The sequence below is a fragment of the Arctopsyche grandis genome, chromosome 10, assembly GCF_051622035.1.
Source record: "Arctopsyche grandis isolate Sample6627 chromosome 10, ASM5162203v2, whole genome shotgun sequence".
Lineage (NCBI taxonomy): Eukaryota > Metazoa > Arthropoda > Insecta > Trichoptera > Hydropsychidae > Arctopsyche > Arctopsyche grandis.
This window is the reverse complement of record NC_135364.1, coordinates 7750203-7774805: the sequence shown is the minus strand read 5'-3', so window position 1 is coordinate 7774805 and position 24603 is coordinate 7750203. Positions and strand designations below refer to the sequence as shown.

The 24603-nt window shown below is 34.5% G+C and overlaps 1 protein-coding gene across 1 annotated transcript in view; it reads left to right on the top strand.

Annotated features, from left to right (window-relative positions):
* The window catches only part of Liprin-gamma (liprin protein kazrin), a 140778-nt gene that overhangs the window by 24687 nt on the left and 91488 nt on the right, over nucleotides 1–24603 (top strand). Inside the window, exon 4 of the mRNA XM_077439256.1 lies at nucleotides 2685–2843. Coding sequence (XP_077295382.1) covers nucleotides 2685–2843 — 159 coding nt within the window. The remainder of the gene's footprint in view (nucleotides 1–2684; nucleotides 2844–24603) is intronic.

The following is a 24603-nucleotide window of genomic DNA, read 5'->3' as shown; positions in this document are numbered from 1 at the left end:
CGTTTGTTTTTTTTTATATACATATTATAGTTTTATCCGGTTGAGAAGGAACATTATCTACATAAACATACATATATACTGTTTTCTGTGGCAATCCTTTACTTTAAAAACAAATCTCATTTCAGGAGCCCATTTAATCTTGAACCTATCTTCGAAGATCTCACCCATGCTCTTTTTGGCAATAGGAAGATTTTTTATTCCAGTCACCTTAAATAATCTATGATTTTTTTTTTGTTTTTCCGACTTTTCTTTAGAAGATAGAAAAAAATTTGAATTTATTTCAAGTATGGTTAATCCACAAACCGGATAATGCGCACTTGGATAATCGAGAATACACTGTATTTTAAAAGAGACGCAGATTAAAATGAGCTTACTTAAAATTTAAGGTTTAATTAGGAATACCTATGCATGTAGATTTGAACATATGAGGAAATATTATGATAATACATCGCGAGGACCACAGTTTGAATTACAATGCCTTACATTGTGTATGTAACTATCCACTTGCCAGGCACAAGTATTCGGCCAACGTATGCTATGTACATACATACATACATAGAATATTATTAGTTGAAGACATGTTCACTTTGCATAATAGAGTTCTGTATAATAATTAGCACCCTGTCGTGCACATACGTTTTGCTTTGTGTCCCTCGTCAATTCAATGCTCTTAGAAATTAAATCCCCTATCTATTACATATAAGCCTATGATCTGATTTTGCATGCTTCTTGGTATGATTTTTCCATCTGCATTTATAATCTTCAATAGTTGAACTATTTTTTTTAATTAAATACATATATTTAAGACTACTTGCACTGTCATGTTGATTTGAATTAAGATTTGACATTTTCAAAGTGCTGATTTGAATTCAAATCTAAGCTAAGCGCAAATTTGACATATCAATATTATTTTAATGTAAAATATGGCGATGAGATGAAAATTTTAATGGTCTTGTTAAGCTCGAATGTCTTGTGTGTTTTTGGGGCTTTTCGGGCGACGCAAAAGGGTCAAGTGTTTAATTAATACCTCTTTTGTAAATACGCGTTGCCTTTGATCACCATAATAATGACAACAGCGGATTATCAGAAGAACAAGGTCGCTTTACCTTTTGTAATTGCTCGTCTTTTATTCCAGAATTAAAATGTAAATTAGATAACTCGGATATCTCGAGGAAACACAATGAAAATTACACTCGTTGAGATTAAGCTCATCACATGGGTTACAGGCTGCGTGTACGCATATACGCGGCAAGTACTTAAGGAGTATGTACTACTCCAGTTAGAGTAAACTTGAGTTAAAGATTACCCTTTATGGTGAATTTATACGTGTCAGGAAATATACTAGGACCAGTGCAGATAATATTGCCAAAAAAGTCCATTTCTCAATTATTACACTGATTAAGCGATTATTTAACAGTAGAGAAGTCATGGATTCAAATCCCGGCCAAAATGGAAAAATTTATTAAATTTTCAAACAGGTAACCCCAATGCGCCTTCCTGGCCAGAAACATTTTACATTTGATACTATCAAGTATTACAAAGTAAATAAATCAATTAACATCCACAGAGACATCTATGTTCAAATTTGTAAAGTCACAGAATTTTTTTTAAACACTTCAGTAAATACATATCAATTAACATCCACAATCATGTTTATTGTCAAATGTGCAAATTTGCAGCATTTTATACAATTCAGCTAAATTCTAAGTTGCTGAAAACTCAAGATTTGTGAGAAAATGGGTAAGGCTGTCAATTTGTTAGAGCTGTTTCAATGAAAATCAGATAAATTGGCAAACTCCGATAGGAAACTATCGATCTGGAGTCACACATCCAAGTTTTGGCCAGCAGAAAACAGTAGGATTTGAACCTGTGACCATTTTTTTCAAAGCATTATATGATAACCACTAGTCTTTTCTGCTGGTTAACCACTAGTCTATTGCTAACCACTAGTCTATTGATAACCACTAGTCTATTGCTAACCACTAGTCTATTGCTAACCACTAGTCTATGGCTGCTCTAAAGATCTGGATGGTTATTAAATCCAGTTCGACCGTCTCCCGTTCGAGTTTGTCAATTTATCTAACTTAATTGTTGAAACAGATCAAATAAAATCAACAAGCCTTCTTTCTCGCGCAAATTTGGATCGATTGAATTTTTTGATTATTGCAATCATACATATGTATATGCTTGCGGTTTTTTTTTTGATAGCTTTTATTTTTTATTTACATTACATAATATATTTGGATATGTACACAGTTAGCTAAAGTGTTGATTAGGCACATGGCAAATATGAAAAAATAAATAAATATCTTTAGTTGATTATATGTACATTAAGTCTCTTGTTAAAGTTTACATTTAATTGATGAGTTTGTTCCATTCAAAATGGCTACCATTCAAACTACCGAAAATTCTCACTTTCCGCTATTTTCGTGCAGAAGGAAAATGGGAAACCTTTTCCAAGGAATCTGCATTGCTTGGCAACTAGTAAAGATGTCGGACATGGTAATGTTACTATGTTCGAAATTGAGTACGCTTCGTATCTGGCAGCCTGTCCTGACATGTATAAATAAACCTTTTGAACGCACAAACACACAAACATGAAACACGGGGTAAATATACATACATAGATACGACATGGTATGAGATGGTATAATGAGAGTGCGTGTGTGTGGTGGATGGTGCAGATGCGGTCGTCTTCCGGTTGGTGTCGCCAGGAGCGCGAGCGCGAACGCCACTCTTTGGTGAGACGGGCGAGAGACGAAGCTGAACGGTGCCTCGCCCTAGCGGCCAGACTAAGCGCCAGAGAGCTACAGCTGCAGCATGCGCGTGACCAGCTACACGAGGTGCGTACACTCTCACTCACGCTCACTCACGCATTCTCACTACACACCGCCATATAATCAACCATCCACCTAACCCCTCTGCACCTCACCATCATGCACCATCGTCTTCATTCAGTTAACAGGCCGCATATTTGCACAATTGGGCAATGATGCCGACGAACGAACGACATAGCCTCGCATTAGTCTACCCAATATGGTTACAGTCAATGCATACAAATGGATATTAGATATAACAAAACAGCCGAGTTTGACTAACGATTAAATATGCTGGGAGTCGATTGATCGAAAGCAATCTTACTAATTTATGTGCTTACAATAGCGTAGACTTAATAATATGGTCTATGTACGAATTTATGTATGTAAATGGCAATCTTTACTGATTAAGTGTCGTTTTTTTTTAATTTTATACATTCTTTTTAGAATCAGTAGAGAGCTACTTGCCAAAAAAAGTTAATAATGAACGAGTACAGTTTTTTTGTTATTAATTGTGCTCTAGGTGAATTTTTTCAATAAACTCTTGACACATAAGATTATGGCAGCAGTGCAAAGAAGCATCAAATACGTGAGATTGAATCGAATCTTAGTCTTGAATACGGTTTTTGAACGGTTTTGTTGACTTTTAAAAAGTTTATACCAAACGTCACTTTCGCTGTCAAATGTTGCGCTTTTAGGTTTAGGAAAAGTGTCTTAATCGACTTTCAATTTCTAATCTTATAATTTATAAATGTTAAATCCTAATTCTTATAATCTTCTTATGTACTATGTACTGTATGTACAAATAGCCAATAATTCATCGATACTGTATGTATAAACAGTCAATAATTCGTCGATACTGTATGTGCAAATAGCTACATCCTTTTAAAAATATCAAATTTTAACGATGTCAAGAAGATTTTTGAATAATCTTTTTTCAGTGAGTTTCTAGTTATATCTATACACAATCGTTCAAATCTTCGTTCGGCCAAACATCCATCGGCCTAGTGACCGTTCAGCCAAATGTCATTTCGGCCAAATATCCATCGGCCTAATTTCCTTTCGACCAAGCGTCAGTCAGCCTAACTTCCGTCGGCCTAATTTCTATTCGGTTAAAAGTCCGCGCATGGTTCATATACATACACATGTAGTATTATACTATTGGTTTAGAGCTCGACTGTAGAATCTGTAGAAGTCCTTATTGCTGAAATATTTCAAAAATTGAGTCTTTTACAATGAGTTGAAAGAAGATTTTTGATTTTTGAGTTGAAAGAAGGGTTTTTTTTATATTGTATACATTTGACTGTACGTACTTACATATTTATTATATATACATACATTTCTTTTGACAGTCTGGTTGTTCAGTGTGTTCCTTCATTGGGACTACTTAATAAGCGTATTAATTTGTTTTTATTATTCAAATAATCAGTTTCATATGTATATATCCGAGTATTTTTCCGTAGAAAATATCATTTATGGAAGTTGCCTTTACACCATATTCACGTTCATCCATTTCATAAGGAAATTATTCATGCATTCATTTATAGCTGTAATAACATGCATTATTTTATTTCGTCATTGTCATTTACCAACCGTATCACATTATAACTTGCTAGTTATTTTTGCATTTGCATACATTAGGGATGTATTTATGTATTTTTGTACGGATGGGGTGGAGTTTTTATACGCCGCAACAATAAAATGCTACATAAATCTTCTCGCGCAACGGGAAAATGAAGAGGAGACAAACCTCATCGCATTGGGGGAAATTTGAATAAAATCCGATCTGAAAGAATTCCCCTCTTCTTAAGGAAAAGTTACGGAAACAGTAATAGTATAATTACTGAAAGGTCAAGAAACCTGGTAAGAGTATTATGGTAAAATCTGGATGTAAATAAATTCATAATCGTCAGGTTTTTTTTCATTCATTTCTTATAATGGCTTAAAAATATTCATCATATTTCCTTTTTTATTCTTGTCGTATCCCTCTTCTCCTTTCTTATGCTTAGAACAATCACTGAACATACTATCCTTATGGAATATATGTAATTTTCTCATAATGACAACGTAAAGAGAGTGTTTCACTACTATAAGCATAGAGGGATAAAGAAAAATGGGATTATCTCAAATCAATACACCAATTTCTTACACTTATCGTAAGTTTTATGGACATAAATGGCTTATGGTTTTTTGAAAAATGGTCAATAATAGGATATATTGGGGACACATATCGTGTAGCTAGTAGTACTAGTAAACTAGAATTTTTAACGATAGCATTTCAATTTTCAACCCCCATGTAATTGCCTCGAATAAAATATATGTATGTATTTTTTTTTAATTTTCATCCGGATTTGAAATCGAGAGTTTTAAAAAATTTCTTCTCAGATGTAATAGTGAATTAAATAATTTTAATATAAGACATTCGCCTGGCATGTAATTATTTAATTGGATCCAATCTAAGTGAGCAAAATTTAATGTTATGAATGTGAAAGGTTTTAATTATCAAGATACTTATCGTTCAAATTAATTATTAGAAGCTACCCGAAAGGATTCGTCTATGAATGGAAACATTAGTAAAAGTCAAAGCTCTCATTTATAAAGAATGATTAAAATTATTTTATATATAAATATGTATCTGTACAATATTGTGTCCTTAAGACAACAATATTTTAGCTAAATTGAGTCATAATGCCGTTTTGTTCCTGTTGTCATATTCCATAAGAGCACATTTCTAAATTTTTAAAATGTCAATTTCGACGAGCCAGTAAAATGTCAATTGTCAATGTAAAATTTTAAAATGTCAATTTCGGTGAGTAAATTGCTATTACGTAGTTATAGTAAACCATACATAGTACTAAGAAAGATTTTCTTATCCGATGTGATTTTATTTATGTCTAGTGGTTTTACCCGGCTTCGCTCGGTATTTGTAATATAAACCGCTAAAACATGACTAAACTAATAGTAAACATTTTATTTAATTTATTTGAGTAGTTTTATTTTATATAAATTTATTTCAATATTCATTTTGTTTTTTAATATTAAATTGACTGTCACGAACAAACAAACATATATAATAAGTCTCTTTCAAAATTATATGTATACTAGAATCTGGCGGCCCCCCGGCGCCGTCGCTCCCAGACCAGAAGCGCCTTCGCCCTCGGACCCTTCGCCCCCGGCACCCCTCGGGACTTCGTCCCCGGGGCTTTCGAATCCTTTAAATCAAAAAAAAAAATCGAATCGGCGCCTATGAATCGAAAAAAATAAAATCGATTGTGTTGTTTACGAATTCCCAACCAATGTTACATATATGCATACATATTGTGTATATATACATACATATATATATATATATATATATATGTATATACAAAGTCTCTTTCGAAATTATATATTAGATATAATATATTCTAAGAACTGCAAACTTTTCAAGGTCTTTTTCAAGGATTTTGTTACTAATTTCTATACTATATAAGTAATAAAATTCAAAGACACCATTTTGACTTTTTTTCTATTTGCTTTTGTGTCGATAAAAAAAACACTATTAGAGTAAAAAGTATCTACCAAAACGTAAATTTGTCTTATCGCAATTACGAGCAACCAATTTAAAATACGTATTTTATTTGTAATGGTTCAAATTAACGGTTCGTTAAGTCAAATAATTAATTTGCCAGTTAGTTAGTTTTCACCAGGCGGTGAGGGATGGGGGTAGGAGGTGTCTCAAAGTCAACAAAACTGCCTTCAAAGAAATTTCGAACATTTTTACTGTTTTTACTATATCAAAGCGAACGCGTGTTTTCGAGTGAAGCAATTACAACCGAGCCGCAAGTTAAGCTCTAAAGGGAGCTAGCTGCCTGGCGAGCTTTTCCACTCGCGAAAGCTCACCGACTAAACGACCTTTTGACATTTGTGCTGAGGCCAGGGATCTCGCCAGATGATTAATTGTGGCCTGATACTGCGAGAGGAGGCTTCTGTGGGAGGGGGGGAATCTCCTCCCTTGCTTTTTTGGACCCTCCGCGGTTCTTATGTGAATTATTGTCGGAGGCCCCCCTTAAAAATCCGCAGTAATGGCCTCCCCCGAAATCTTCAACCTCGCACAATACCGTTTTTATTCGGTGCATCCGGTGGCGTGTCGTTTACGAAAACGTAGCCATATAATAATGGAAGACATTGAAATATTATGGTGGTCCGTCGATTCGGATGTATGGGGATTTGATAAAAAATTAATGGAGAGTGAAACGTCGAAAGTGGTTGCGTTTTGGCTTATGCGGTATGATATATGATTTTGATTGCATTGAATTCCAATGCCTGTGTGTAGCATACTAGTAGGTGTGTTTGTGATCCAGATACATATAATGTGTAAATAGTTGTGATGCGAAGAAGTGCTGCCTTTCAAATCGCCATAAATATTATATTATCTTTTGCATAGCATTAATATTTATATGTTTAATACTAAGTTGACTTGAAGATTTACGGTCAGATCTGTTGAGAAATTTGATTTTAACGGAATATTGGTTGCTTAAAAATCATACGAAATTGTGAATTTATAATTCTGATAATGCTCATAAAGCAAATCATTGTAAAATAGCAGCTCTGGTCATTTTTATTATTAACTCATTATGGCTGTCCGGATTTTTTAAATACTATTAGAGTCTAGGTATTTTTCGCAAAGTAACGGTTAAAATGATAGTTTTCTAAATTAAACATTACTCCTAAACCTTTCCATCGTTGAAAATTGGAATGCAGATTTTTTATAGTTGTCTTTGACGGTAGAATTTACCAGATCAGTATTTCTCAAACTACATATGTATGGTAATTGCCACGTTCAATTTTGTATATTGTATATACATATGTTATACATATGAAGATTCAATTTGAGATCTATGTATTTTACGCAAAAAAAAACATGTCAATTTCGATATCTGAGGATTTGAAATCATTTCTGAATATTATTATTTTGGAAAATTATACCTAATGTAAAAAAATTGAAGATTTAAACCATAGAAATACATATATGTACATATATACATAGATATATAGTTAAAAAAAATATTTATCGATATTTTGGATAAATATATGCCGGTATGACATTAATGGAAATTTTAAATTAAATATTTTGTATGTATGAAATTTATGTTGACAGCCTTTGAACGAAATTTTATTAAAACACAGCGTGTGTTTACGGGCCATAAGTGAGTTAATTCATGTAATTTGATTTGGTTTCATATCCATTTAGTTTTCTAGACTAAACCACCGTGTTGTTATTATATATGTGTTTGCATTATGTACATAAGATTTTTAAAAGTTTCAAGGAAAAGCTTTGACTTTGACCTAACCGATTTGGAAAGCATCCAAGTCGTTCTATCAGCTGTTGAAGATAAACTTTTCCTTACGACATTCGGTAATTGAATTGAGATTTTGTCGGTTTATTTGTACGTTTTTGGGGTTAGTTTTGTACCATTTCTAAGAAAATCATTATGTTATTATAAAATTTAATATTACTTAAAAGCTGATTATGAATAAATATGTACATACATACATATTTACTATATACATATATATGACATCGTCTCGAAATTAGTTAACTGTTTAGGGACGATGCCTTACCGAAGTTGCTATTTTTATATCGATTTAATTTTAACATGGCATAAACATTTAAAAGTAAATTGTGGTAATAGTAAATGCACGTAGTGTGATCCGGAAAATGCACCAAGGAAAACCTCACCCTCTCTAGTTGTTCCACTGCAGTATTAGCACAACAGCCTCGCGTGAACTAATTCACAAACGGGATTAATTAAGCTGAGTCGCATCCCTCTCGCACTCGCCCTTCGTCCGTCAGACTTAGAGTGAGATGGACGGTGGGTCGTAAATCGTGGTGAATTTAACGACATCGCGAAAATATCGCACGTGTGTGGGCGAAACGTGGTTTACGTGCTTTTTGGCGTACGCGTGTGGGTGGGTGGGTGTGTGTTTGAGTTTGCTTGTTTGTACAGTGCCGTCAACCCTAATCTTTAAAAGGCCCGCCGCTATATAAATACATTATTTTCGAATTATAATTTATGCACAAAGTTGTTATTCAATTTTCGATTCCACTGTGCTTTGAGGTTAATAATTCATCGTGGTCGTTTGAAGAGTGCGCTTCCAGTTTCCCAACCTCGTTATGTAATACGATATTATGATATGTAATACTTACGTATTAATACATGAGCCGTTTGAAAGTGGCACTTTTTCACTTTCAAATCCACTTTTCTTCATTTTGAGAAATATTTCGCTAAACATTAAACATAATGATTTGCGTTTAAAAATATTTAAAAATACTGGTGGCCTGTAATATGTTCATTTTGGTTTTCCAAGATTCTTGAAATATTGAATTAAAATAAGTGATAACAATTTGTGAATGAAGTCAAACAGAAATAGTGTTTTTGGAACTGAAAATTAGACTTCCGACACTTTTAAATATAATATTGAATATTTTTTAATTGTTTTACAATTTGACTAAATTAAGTAATTAATGCAGTTTTGTTCCTATTTCGGCACTTACATATACATAGTACATATATGCATACATATGTAGATGAATTTCAGAATATTAATTATAGCTTTATTTTAATTTGTCGAAACACTAGTACATAAAATAATGGTATATTCTTTTTTTCTGTAGGTAGCATATTTTTATAAGATTCAACAAATTTGAGACGCTCATAAGAAACAGAGAGGAAGGATAACGATTTATTTGATCCGCCACAAAAAGGTAATCTAGAAAAATCGGAAAATTCTACCATAAAACAGTTGATCTGAGTTTTTAATAACTATAAGATTGGGCCAGTATTGAGCAAAGTATTGGACTAGGATTTGAACCCACGACTTATCTACTGGTATGAAATAAATAGCTCTACCAGTGTACAACGCTGTGGCTATATTTAAAATTTAATCCAAATGTGGAGAATTATTTTAGAATTATTTAAAATAAAATAAGCTGTTATAAATTTGTAGTGTGTATTATAAAATAAACGGTCGATTTAGTCTTCTTGATTTAGGGAAATGTTAAAACGATTCGATTTTGTTTCGAAAATGTAGAAAAATCAGTATCTGATTTCAAACTACATACGTACTAGTTTCTAGTTGAGTTCATCTGAAAAGTATTAATTTTGACATATTGTTTTAAACTAATGAATTTAAGTATGTACAAATAAATGTACACTTCGGTGGTTGCTTTTTGAAGGGAATTTTGTGTTAATGACAGGAAGCAGGCTTTTGCGGGTTGTGAGAGTTTAAGCCTATGAACGTTTTCATAATTTATTTCGTACATACATAATTCAGTATCTCGAGAGTAGAAATATCTTAGTACTAAGTCATTTACAATGGATTAAAATAAATCACAATAAAGAACACACATACATACATACGAGTTTTGTTGGAATATTTTGATATTACATCATTTCATCGTTTATTTGTCATATAAATGCGGATGTTACATTCGTGGGTGATGTGTATTTTGTTGTTATTACTTATTTCCGCTGCCACCAAGCGTTTTTGCGGAACGCTACTCCGTAAATAAAACTCAGTTTATTTTATAAGATGATTATCTTCTTTAATAGTAGTAAGTATACACGAGATTAATGTACAAGTTTGTATTACACGTTACTAGTTAGTAGTTACTAGTTAGGCTGTCTAATCGCAAGTCGCTAGTAAGACTGTTTGATCGCAAGTCATCTTCCATATGTTTAACATCAGCATATATTCAATAAGGGTAACAGTTTGAACCAATTATAGCTCGTGAGAAAATAATATTTTAGGGGGGAACTCGAGTTAATTAAAAACAATATATTAAGACTTTAATATTTTGACCCTTGAGTGTATCGAGAAATGGTTTCGTGGATACACACAATTAGTTACGCAGATTTAAAAGGGTTTTTGAGGGAACACGTCTCGTGGGAAAATGCAATTAAAAACGATATTTTTAGTGTTAACATATGTGTCTTGAATGTATCGAAAAATGGTTGAGTAGATGCACACAATTTGTCTCGCAGATTTGAGAGGGTTTTGATTTTTGTGAGAAACACAATTTGTCACGCAGATAGCATTGAGTCGTGAATAAAGAATACAGTTAACATAAAACAATAAAGACTTATGTAGACGTAACACGGGCTTTGGTTATAAAAAAAATGCAACAAGTTCTAATCGGATATGAAAATTAGCGTTCCAATACAAATTCACTTTCCAAGTTAAACGCTGAGCTTTAGTGGCGACGACGTTACGACTTACCCATTCATTTAACTCGGGCGTGGCTATTAAATTACATTCAGAGAACCGCAGATTTAACTGAATTTGTCAAATAGATCTCGCGCCAATTAGCCGAAGTGCGACCTTCTCAAACGTGGCGCGTCGGAAAATTGATTTATCGCCAAAACCCCATTATACGAGTGTACAAAATAATCTATTCGGAAGTGCGGGTTGTAGGGTATAGTTTGACAATGTCGTTTCCGACCCCCCCTTTTCTAGCATGGGGTCTCGGCTCGAACCCCTGTTTACTTCTTGCCTTTCATTTTTCATACTGCCAAGAAAAAGCTTTCATGTCCGGAAACCTCATCATCCGGAAAAACACTTAAATGGGAAAGAATTCAATGAGCTGCACGCATTTATGTATTGCAAGCGCTCCCATTGTTGGGTTCACTTACGTACCCATCCCCAACACTTTGGCCTTATGATGCTGTCACACCTTATCTCGGCCCCCATCCCCCCAGAGCGCGTTCCATATATCACAATACATATTTTGAGCGAGAAATAAAAATGCCTTTGGAAAATATATGCGGTGGAGACGAGTTCGAAGCCCCAGAATCCCTTCGGAAACGGGACGGAGGATATTTTCGCGTGATAGCTGGGAACTTTTCCCCAGAGAAAGTCTCCTTTTTGCGATAGACGTCTCAGGTAATGAAAAAGTGTTGACTCTTTGCACACATTCGCGATTCCTACGTCAAATATTCGCTCGTCATGTGTACGCGTTGACGTTTAGCGTGAAACGTGGCATTGGAACGGGATGTTGTTTGATTTCATTAAGTAATGTAAATATTGCTTTTAAAAAAATGTATGTATTCACATGGTAAAGTTCGAATGTTAATTATACATTTATTTTATTAGATAATGATGAAATTTTCAAATGTGTTGTTTTAAAAAAATCGCAAAAGTTTAGGAATGGTGCATTTTTAATTTAATTAAAATCCATAGTCGTATAGCTTTTACAGGAAGCTTTGCATCAGATTACATAGTCATTTGAAGTGTTGTTTACCTTCTAAACTTTGTAGTGTTTTTATACTTTGGGCGAAGAAAATGTATAAAGCTATAAATTTATTAAGTTTATTAATAAAGTTATTTTTTTTAAATGTTGCTTGTTTGAAGCGTTGAAAGAAATTTCATGATTTTTTATAAATATTTCGACAAAAAATTTATGAAATTTAATGCTTTGAAGAACTTCTTATAAAGAACTCCAAAAATTATTACGATATCAACTTTCTAAACTACATATAAATTATTTCATAATAATAATTTATTTATTTACATGCATTTATAACACATGCAAACAGCATTGACACCAAAAAAAATTTAAAATTAAAAAAAAAAATTAAAAAAAAAATTAAATAAAGAAGCATTGCATTGAATAATGGTAGATATGGGATATTTGTATGTACATACATTTGTATTATTAAGAAAAATTATTAATTAATAGAAATTTATAACAAGTAAAGGAATAAAAAATATCAATATGAGAGGGAATATTGTTAAAAGAAGGTATATATGTATGTATGTATGTATATAAAAAGGAAATTCAGGAATAGTTGGTAGAACAGAGATTAAGGTGAAATAATGAAGAATTACGAAGGGATCTGATTGGAGATTGGGGTAGTATCTTACTTAGTAAGGAGCATCAATTATACATGTAATTCAAAAACATTAATTTTCCTCCTGGACTATAATAAGGAAACAAAACGATCATTGTAAAGAAATCTAGAATTGCAGTAACAATAGATTTTTTACTTTATTTGTTTTATTTTGTAATTACATATATTCTAACATCGAAAATAATATACTATGTGTAATAATTTGAAAGAGAATTTATATTTTATTGTAACAAAATTTCTGAAATGTTGATTTAAAATCAACTGTGTAGTTATTTAATATTAAGATGGAATCTACTTATACGATACGCTTATATTTGATACATACATATGTACAAATATAATAGTAGTCAAATTGATCTCATTAAATCAATGTTATTTTAGTATTTCATTAAAAAAATTGATGTGAAGTCGGTTTAAATAGCTTTGCCATATTACAAATTAAAATTTCACTTTGCAGTAAATATTGGAAAACAACAATAGCGCGTAAATTCAGTTACACGTATTAATCAGACGGTCGAAGGTTCATCGAATAATGATTATTGACATGCATTTGATCGCATATTTGACTCGAATCGTGCTATTAACTCTGTTTTTGCATATTTTGCATCATTCCACGATGCTTTATTATGTAATATTATATTGATATTATAGATGCTTTATTATGTAATACATGCGCATCGTACATATACATATTTTGATGCTACACTCGAAATCCCGCAATTAATTCAGATTTATTCTATACGGCTTTTTGCCACACCCTTTTATTTTCCACTTGTCACCGCAGAAGTTGTGGGGGTACTGAACAACACAGCCCTACGGGGTATTGTACAGAGGCGTGCGTGCCCTTTTCACGTGTGACAACACTTTCGCAGATTGTACTCACCATTGCAAAACACTCACTCCATGTAAATGTTAAAAAATTCTATTAAAATAAAGCATAAGTTATTTATTGAAGAATTAGTGCCAATACAATCTTATTATTATACACTAGTGTTGTGCCCGTTGATTTCAAAGGGTGGTTTCGGAAAGGAATTCATACACGAATTAAAGTTATATATTATACATACATATATATGTAAGGTAATTGGAAAAGACTTCGATAATGGTTTGATGTAGTTTATTGAAATGTAAAATTTGCACGTGGTGGTTCAGCGGAGCGTACGGAACACAAGTTGTCCGTACGCCGTCTGCTCGAACTCTGTCGACCGTCGCGTATTTCCGCTTGGGCCGACACTAATGCCAACTCGTCAATAATGCCAATCGACAATCAGTTAATAAGACTGTTTGCCACACGTCATTACAAAAGTCGGAACATAGTCCCACATAGGAAAACTGTTGAACAATACAGTTATTCTACAGAGTTACAGCATTACTGACGAGTCGTTTACAATAAATCATAGCTCTTAAAATAATTAAATAGAGGGTGAATAATGAAACCTTTGCCTCATCCAGTGTGAGGATAAAATCAATTTATTGGTTCAGTAATATTTCAACTTATAGGTATACCTCTGGTGAATGTTGTTTCTATTTACATTAAAATTTTTGAAATCTCCTTTGAAGCTGTGAATAAGCATTACAAGATAAGTTTACTTTAAAGAAGAGAGAGTGGACTGTATATGGTTTAAAACTTAAGCATTCCTCATCTTGATGTTAACTTAGACAATACAATGTTGACACTGTTACAGTTGTCAAGACAGATCAGTTATTACCGATCAACTAAACTTAATTAGTGAGTGTAATGCTCCTAAGTTAACTTGATTTCATCAACAAGTAGCACAAACATTGCTAAATTAAAAGTAAATTGGAAAGTCATTCATTCATTCCTACAAGCAGGAAATGAAGGCGAACTATGATTATAGATGTCTCTACGTTAAACATCGAAATGTTCAGTATTATAATATTTACTTATTCTATGATTCACATAAATACTATAAACAGTAAGAGTTAACTTATGTTTTCATAACAAGAAACATAAGACCTGCGGATGACTCCCGGCAGGTTATAATTAAGTAGACATGAAATAATTTAAGATGCTCCATTAAGTGTGGCTTGGAGACTAACATTAACAAATCATGAATCTAATTTTAACTGTCAAATTTAAACAGTTTATTTTAAACTCGGATATAATCCTTCCGAGTGATGACATGAGACAAGTCTTATATTATAAAGACAAAATGATTAGATTAAATTCGGAGATATATACTGCCGAATGTTAAAATGAAAATAGCTTAAATTATACACACAACACAATTAAAGTGAATTACGGAGTACTACTATTAACATTGACTGATTTAAACTCATGATTACATCTAATAAGTAATATGAGTTGGGGGTAGTGTCTTCGGGTTAAACTAAGCTACCGAAGTTGACGGAATTGAAGCTGCTGTTTCTCCTCCCTCTTGCTGATCTTCCTTCCTGTCAAGTGGTCCTTGTGGTAGAGTCGGCAATGGCGCCACTAGATGACTGGACCGACGAAACTCTCCGCTGGCAGTAAAGACGTCGACGACTCGAACTCTGCCATCTGGTCCGGGATACAATTTAGTGACTCGACCCAAGACCCATCGGGTTGGCAGCATGTGTTCCTCCTTTAACAGGACCATTTGACCCACACTCAGATTGTTGCTCGAGTCCTTCTTCCATTTGTGTCGTAACTGCAAAGAATGTAAATATTCCGCCGACCAACGTTTCCAAAATGCTGCTGTGGTCAATTGTATCTGAAGCAGATTGGCATGGACATTAGTGTTATATTTAACCTCCATTGGAAGAGCGAGTAAGGATCTGCCAATTAAGAAATGTCCAGGTGTGAGGGGTAAAAGGTCTAGTGGATCCGAAGACAAGGGACTAAGAGGACGGGAATTCATGCAAGCTTCTATTTGAGTCAATACCGTACAAAATGATTCGAAATTTAAGGTGGTGGCCTTTAACACCTTGTTTAAATGAATCTTCATGGATTTAACCGCTGCTTCCCACAGCCCTCCCATGTGAGGCGCCCTTGGCGGGTTAAACTTCCAACGAATCCCTTCGGAGGCTACATACCGTAGTAGCTTCTCCTCATGAGGACGTTCGTAAATTAATTTTACTAAATTAACGAGTTCACGACTTGCACCGACAAAATTAGTAGCATTGTCGGAATATATCGTATTGGGCCTGCCACGTCTGGCTACGAATCTTCTTAAACAATTTAAGAAATTTGAACTCGTTAAGTCTCCGACAAGTTCCAAGTGAACTGCCTTACTGGAAAAACACACAAAGACACAAACGTAACCCTTAATTATCTTAGAATTCTTATTGCAACCACTCTTCACAGGAAAAGGTCCTGCGAAATCTATCCCCACATGACTGAAAGGAAAATTCGCAGTGGTACGTTCAAGCGGGAGTAATCCCATTAATCTATTGTGTGACAGTGGTTTATTTCTGAAACAAATGACACATGAACGCACCACTCCTTTGACAGTATTATGTCCGGCCAATGGCCAATAGGTCTGCCGCAATAACGACAGTAAGGCTTGAGTACCCAAGTGAATATATTTCAAGTGCGCATCTCGGACAATCATGTGTGTAAGTTTATGCTTATTTGACAAGATAATGGGTGACGTTGATAGAGTTGTTCCCAGAGGAAGTCTACTTCCAACACAAATTAAATTCTCGTGGAATAGAGGGGACAATTTAGCTAATTTACTGCTACTGGGAATTGGATGTCCCTTGCTCAGCAAACGATATTCCAATGGAAATGATTCCATTTGCGATAACCTTATCAAATTATTTAAAGCATCTTTTAATTCTAAAGCGGACGGTTCGTTATTTTCTTTAACGTTTAATTGTTTATTCCTTAGTGGCCGATGAACATATGATAAAACTCGAAGGAGTCTTGGAAGATGAGAATGTTTATCTATCCAATTATTTTCCCTCACAAGGGTAGCGTTAGTGACTACCCTTCTCTCTGGAAGATCTATTGTGATCTCAGGAGGTCTTCGAGGCCATCGTGATTCGTCTAATTTCAACCAACTAGGGCCGTCCCACCATAACGAATTATGATTTAATTCTGATGGTTGAGTCCCTCGAGAAATTAAATCTGCTGGATTGTCTGTAGAGGAGACATGGTACCACTCAATGGGTTGAGATATTGATTGGATTTCGGCCACTCGATTGGCAACGAAGGTGGTCCATTTACATGACTCTCCTCTAATCCAATGCAATGCGACGGTTGAATCCGTCCAATAATATTTTTCATTAATATGAATTGTTAATTGGTCTATTGTTGACTTCATTAACTTTGATAATAACATAGCGGAGCACAGCTCTAAACGCGGAATAGTTACAAAACTGAGCGGAGCGACTCTCGAACGAGAACACACAAGATGACATTTGGAATTTCCCAATTGATCAGTACATTTTACATAAATACAAGCACCATAAGCTTTCTCGGATGCGTCACAAAATCCGTGTGCCTGTATATTAATGACATTATTTAGTATTATCAATCTAGGAATTTTATAAAGTTTCATGACTGTATTGGATAATTGACAATCTTTCCATTTTTTGAAGATTGTCTGAGGAATGAATTCATCCCAACCAATGGTTTGTTGCCAGACAGATTGCATTAATATCTTATAATTAATTAACAATGGAGATAATAGTCCTAATGGGTCGAAGATCTGACTAATTACTGATAAAAAGTTTCTTTTTGTTATATTTTCAATCTCGACTTCGGTTTGAACCTTAAATACAAAAACGTCTTCCCGCGGTTTCCAAAATAAACCTAAAGTTTTGTGTGATTCGTTAGAGAAGTTAAAATCTGAACAATCGTCAGCTTTAACATCCGTGATTATATCGGAGTTGTTCGATGTCCATTTGCTTAAGGGCATACCGGCTGATAATAATATGGTTTCCAGTTGAACCTTTAATAATTTACCAGCTTCAATAGTATTAGTTCCCGTGAGCAAATCATCAACATAAAAATCACGTTCGATCACTTTACTAGCGATGGGATATTTGTTTCTATTCTCCTCTGCTAACTGATTTAGACATCTAGTAGCTAAAAATGGGGCTGAAGCAGTTCCGAATGTTACTGTATTAAGCTTGTAATGCTTGAATTTACTCTGGGGATCTGTTCGCCAAATGATTCGTTGTACATTTTTATTTTTCTCTGCTATTTGAATCTGTCGGTACATCTGCTTAATATCCGCAGTAATCACGTATTTATGGAGTCGAAAGTTGAGTAGTAAACTTAACAAATCTGATTGGACACTAGGTCCCACCATCAAAATATTATTTAGTGAGATATTAGACGTTGTCTTTGCGGACGCATCAAAAACTACACGATATTTAGTGGTAAGGCTAGACTCCTTAACCACGACGTGATGAGGTAAATAACAATGAACCTCATGTGCCTCCGGAGGTTCACACTCTGACATATGTCCTAAATTTATGTACTCTTCTAAAACTTTATTGTATTCCATTTTTAAATTATTATTGGCTAAAAAACGTCTTTCCAAAGTTTTGTGTCTTTTCTCCGCAATGTGCAATGAACTTCCTAATACTACCGGGGAATTTTTATATGGTAAAGCTACACAAAATCTACCGTTTTTATCTCGTGATGTGTGTGCTTGGAAATGTTCCTCACATCTTTTCTCCTCAAGAGATTGATGTTTTACCATAGGAACCTGGTCGATCATCCAAAAGTTTTGAATGTGACTGTCTAATTGACTTAAGCCTATGTGGCTCTTCCCTGGAGCATTATTTACTTCGGGATATGGACCAACTATTGTCCATCCGAATTCGGTATCCTTTAAGATAGGCATACCTTTTCCTAACTGGATGGTTCCTGCTTTCATAGCATGAACGCAAATCTCGGCGCCGAGCAAGAAATCGATTGGCGTCGGTTTATTCCAAAGGGGATCTGATAACTTAATTCCCGCTGGTATTGAAATTAACTGTTGATCCAGTTTCACAGTTGGAATTTCGCCAGTAATTTCTGGTAATACCAAACACAACACTTTGGTTGAGTAATTAGTGGTTGAAGACCTTATGGTCACCTTGGTGATGTGACGAATGCTACTTTCTTGATTAGCGATACCTACAATTTTTTGAGAGATTTTCTCTAATTTGAAGTTATTCTTCTTAGCGAAAGATGTGGTAACATAGTTGACTTGTGAGCCGGAATCTAATAATGTGCGACCCTTAACGACCGTTCCATTGGACGTTATAATGTCTACTTGTACCGTCGGTAAAATTATCTCCCTTTGAGAGAAATGAGTAGAATGAGCATTAATTGACTTCCTTCCCGTATTATTGGAACTAAATGTATCGTCCTGATGCAACAAAGTGTGATGGTTTTGTTTGCACCTTAAGCAATTATAGTTAGACTTGCAATTTGTTATCTTATGCGATGAATTTAAACATTTAAAACACATGTTATTAGATTTAACGAATTCATTTCTTTCCATACTGGATTTTGCTTTGAATTTATCACATTTGCCTATGAAATGATTATTTCGACAGAATGCGCATGCGTTTACCTTACTTGATGGGTTTTTGTTCGCGACATGAGTTCTCATGATTCTTTGACGACTATGAGGGAATTCCTTCACCGTAGTTACAGATGCAGTAGATTGTAATACATTACATCTATTCTGCAAGAATGTCTCTAAACTTTCATATGGTGGCATTTCTCTGCTAACCAGCGATATTTCCCAGTCTCTTACTATATTAAAAGGTAATTTCCTTAGAACTAAACATGTTACCCATGGATCTAAAATTTCTCTCGCGTAACCCAACGATTCAATGTTTTTAATACACACTGTTACCTGATTCAATAGATTTCTCAATTCGATATGTGATTCTCTTGTGATTAATTTTAAGTCACAAAGTGAGTTGATCCTAGTTTTAAGATTAAGTCTTGGTAAATTGTATTGCTTGTCTAAAATACTCCACGTTATTTCATAATTGTCTGAGCTAATATCTAACCCTGATACAGCTGCTAAAGCGGGACCGAGTAATGATTGATGCAAATATAGTAATTTCGTGACATTCGAATATTCCGTTTTGTTTCCTATTATATTCTTAAAAGCTTGTTGAAATGATTGCCATTCAGATGGATCTCCCTGAAATGTGGGAATAGTCAACGTCGGTAACTTATCTCTAGCAAATTTAATTGTTGTTTGCTCTACTTTTAGTTGATTATTTTGAATGGATTGTCTATCTAATGTCGCTTTAAGATTTTGAATTGTCATTGAAATCATGTCGAACTCTTCGTCTATTTGATCCGCCTGCTCTATATCTGTGAGGTTATCTAAATACTCATAATGGAGTTTATGGAAATAGTCGTATGCTTTTTCAATAATTTGATACTGTCCTTCATTTATTTCGGAGGTTCTTTCTATTTTTCCCTTTAGTCTTTTTAACGCGCCCGAATACCTTAATTCTATTGACGCCATTGTAACTTCTACTTTATTTTCTTTCGCTAATGTTTTTATCGATTGAGTCTGACTTCGAGTCTGATGTATTCTAGAGCTTGACCTGTCTCTAATAAGTTCTACGTCCCTAGTTGGATTTCGACCTTTATGCGACTTGGAAGTCGAAGCTTCTATTTCCTCGTTTTCAGCACTTGACATTTGTTTCAGAAAGTTGCACTATTTCGTCTCATAAATACAGTTGTTCTCTACTATAGCTGTCAATTGAACTATTCGTAGAGATAAGGTAATAATATTCAATGATTAACCGTGAATCTTAATATTCTACTTTAACTATTATCACCAGAATCTATCCAACATATTTTGGAAGAAATTACAACCCTAAATTGGTGGGTGCTTGATTTAAACCACTTTGGGGCTACAAGTCTTGTGATTTATTTTAAATCACCACTGTTTCATCACACATTATGAAACAAAGAGATCTACCGATGTATGAATATGCCGGTATGTACTTGATTTAATCCACTTTGGGGCTACAAGTGTAATTCCACATTTATCGTGGAAGGGGGGGGGGGGGAGGGTGTTTCTACACACATTAAGAAACAAAGATCTACCGATATGAATATACCGGTATGTACTTGGTTTAAGCCACTTTGGGGCTACAAGTATAATTCCACATTTATCGTGGAAGGGGGGGGGGGGGAGGGTGTTTCTACACACATTAAGAAACAAAGATCTACCGATATGAATATACCGGTATGTACTTGATTTAATCCACTTTGGGGCTACAAGTATAATTCTCCACGTGCTTTGCTAATTTTACACTACATCTGATTTTACACTTTTAATACGAAATTCGATGCGACCGATGAAACATTCCTTCGTAGCGCGATATTATTTTATACAATCGCGTTAATTAATTGTTATACTTTAAAACATATTTTAAAACTGACCTACCCACATGATTGCCTTTTGAACAGATTGCCTGAGATTGAATACATTCACTTACTTGAATATCCTTTACGATGTTTATGTGATCGTTCCGATAATTTTGGATTACCTCTGTGTCCCATGCGTCTTTGTAGGTTATGTTTTTATTTATATATTTTCTGCGTCAATCACGCGGTCATGTACCTCTGTACATCAATCAATATATTGCTGAAATAGAAGCAAACATGTTATTAGTATTGGAAAGGTATGGATAGTAACAAAGGAACGATACCGATTTCTTAATTGACATCCATTTTTTCTCGACCACGTTTTTTCCTATTGGTTTGTCCGTTTGGTGTTGTGGCCTAGGTTACTGGTGTCCGGTTCGAAGTGACCATCATGGAAAAGACTTCGATAATGGTTTGATGTAGTTTATTGAAATGTAAAATTTGCACGTGGTGGTTCAGCGGAGCGTACGGAACACAAGTTGTCCGTACGCCGTCTGCTCGAACTCTGTCGACCGTCGCGTATTTCCGCTTGGGCCGACACTAATGCCAACTCGTCAATAATGCCAATCGACAATCAGTTAATAAGACTGTTTGCCACACGTCATTACAAAAGTCGGAACAGTAATTTATAGGCACGTGCACGTATTAATAGTAAAACGTTGAGAGCGCTCATTATACGCTCACCGTGTGTGTATATTCCCGGATGTGTGTATGTGTGTACGTTTGATGTACATATGATGCTGACGTCACCCGCTCCAACCCAAGCGCTCAATATCAGGAGCACATATCCCCGACACGCCACATCCCTATGCTAATCTAATCCTGGTATTCTTAAATATTTATTAAATCATGCATACATGCATTTTTTTTTTCAATATGCATATATGTATGTATGTATATGCAACATACATACATGCATGTTGCATATACATACATACATATATGCGTCCGTTTTTATATATATTATTATCTAAATATATAATTTCGAAAGAGACTTTGTATGTGAGAGTTTTGGGTGGAAGAATCCTTGACGTTATCGAAAAAATCAAATTTTCTATGACGACGAACAATATCGATATCGTTTTCAATTTCGATTCCTTTTTCAGTTCCGAATCTTTTTTCATTTCCGGATCCAGATTCCTGTTTCAGTTCTGGATCCCGATTCCCTTTTTAGTTCCGGATTCCTGTTTCAGTTCCGGTTCCCTATTCCTTTTTCAGTTCCGGATATCGATTATTTATTCAGATTATGTTTAGCCGGTTTTTATTACAAATACACTAGTATATTATATTATTATATATACATGAAGAAAATGTTTCTTAGCAACCTTGTGTGTTGTGATCTTGTATTTTATACGTGGAACACTTCTGCGTTATTATTTTTATAGCAGGCGAAGTACCTCTCTAGTACGTTATATCACAATGGTTATGTGGCTATTCAAACGTTTCTACGTGTTACAAATATGAATATACGGATGTTTTGACCTTTTGAAAACTTTCCGTGACCAGTGTTTTGAGTAACACTGGTTTGCTTGAATATTTTCCTCCAGTTATAATCAAGACTGATGAAAAGCTCACATGGAGAAAAATTGTCGTTGAAACTGTGTTGAGTCGTAAAGAGTACGATGCGACATTTTCACTGGTCGTTGAATTTCGCCACCTGCATGCTAGTAGTGCACCTCGGTAATGTCTGCATCTCGTGTTGCAGTACGATTCGGTGCAGTGAGTATGGGGGACGTGAAACTTTTATGAGATTTCGCCGCTCGCGGCACTGAAAGGGTTAACACGTTCCTTGCATTTCCTCGCGGAGACGTTAACGGCAACGTTACGGAAAAATAAAAGGTAATTTACGCTTGCATCGAACCAGAGCGATGCAATGTGTGCATTATTATATGGGAATTTGTTTTTATGTTGCATCCTCTGCTCGACGGTGGAATATCACTAATTATTACATATATCATTTCACGAGAGGAATGCTCGAAATTGAATCGACGATTTATTGCTATTGCATGTGTACTTTTATATAAAAATTCAACGATTTTTTGGAATTAGGCGCTTTATTTGTTTCACTTGAGTGCTTTGTTTATTTTTTTTTGGAATCAAGCGCTTTATTTGAAATCAACTGTGAAAATATGTTTTATCATAAGATACATAATAAGGAATATTTTATAATGTAATATTTGGAATTATATTATATACATGTGTTTTAAGCCGGCTTCGCTCGGTACTTGTAATATAAAGCGCTTATCGGTCTCCGTGAAGAGCCAGGATGTTAAATTACAGAAAACGCAAATATCGGAAGGCAAAGATCGAAAATCGAAAGATCTTAAGTCGAAAGATAAAAAAAGGGTGCATGGTAAACGGTACATACTCACTTAATTTGCGCGAGCAGGATACAACAGGAACAAGAGGAACAGGCTTTTCCTCCCGTATTAATGTGCGCGCGCAGAATACGGGAGGAAAAGCCTGTTCCTCTTAAGCCTGCTCGCGCAAATTAAGTGAGTATGTACGTGAGTATGTACCGTTTACCATGCACCTTTTTTTTTTGATCTTTCGACTTAAGATCTTTCGATTTTCGATCTTTGCCTTCCGATATTTGTGTTTTCTGTAATTTAACATTCTGGCTCGTCACGTAGACCCATGGGGAATGTGGTTAAATGCTCTATAAGCTTCTTTCACTCTTCACTATTGAGTGTTGGCGATTACTTTTCATGTACTATTTTTCTATTGAAAATCTAACAACGGTTTTAAACGAAACGTTACATCGGAATTTTCACTATATAAAAGTATACTTTCATGACGTCTATTATACGTATATATGTAAGTGCATTATTTAATGCTATTTTGCCGTAGTCGAAACATGAAGTCGATGAAATCGTAATGATGTTTATTGAATTTTCCCCGTGTGCTTGGAGCGGTATTGAATTTCTTCCCGTCGGGAAATTGTATTTTCTGTGGACAAAGGATCTCATATACGATCTCCGTACTATTTAGAAAGAAAAAAATTAAGTTCAAGTGACCGGATAAAAGCTGACTTTTAGTATAAAAATACACACATAGATACACACCTTTAAAAAGCGTGAAATTTTAAATCCAATCCAAATATGTACAAGAAATCCATTTCGAAGTCGATGGTAGACGAAACGTTTAATAGTGAAATTACTTTGTAGCTTACCCGAAGTTGTAAACTTAATGGTTATTCATCGCTTTCCATCAAAATATATTTAATTAACGTTGATTTTAGTTAATTTACTTTGATGGCCTTCTTGCTTAAACTATGAATATAATTATAATAAACATATTGGGTATTACATTTAATTAAGGTAAACAAACATCAACGTTTCCAAGGATTTTCTTCTAAGTTTAATAAATTTTCCTTTATATGTATTCCTCACTCATTTTTTCGTTGATTTTTTTTTATCAGATTCATTGATTTCCAAAATTTTATTTAGTTTATTTTATTTGAACAAGTTTTATTTTTTCAATTTATATCAAAAAGACCTAACAAGTGGCACCAATGCGCATACCTGGCCATTATTTGTATTAT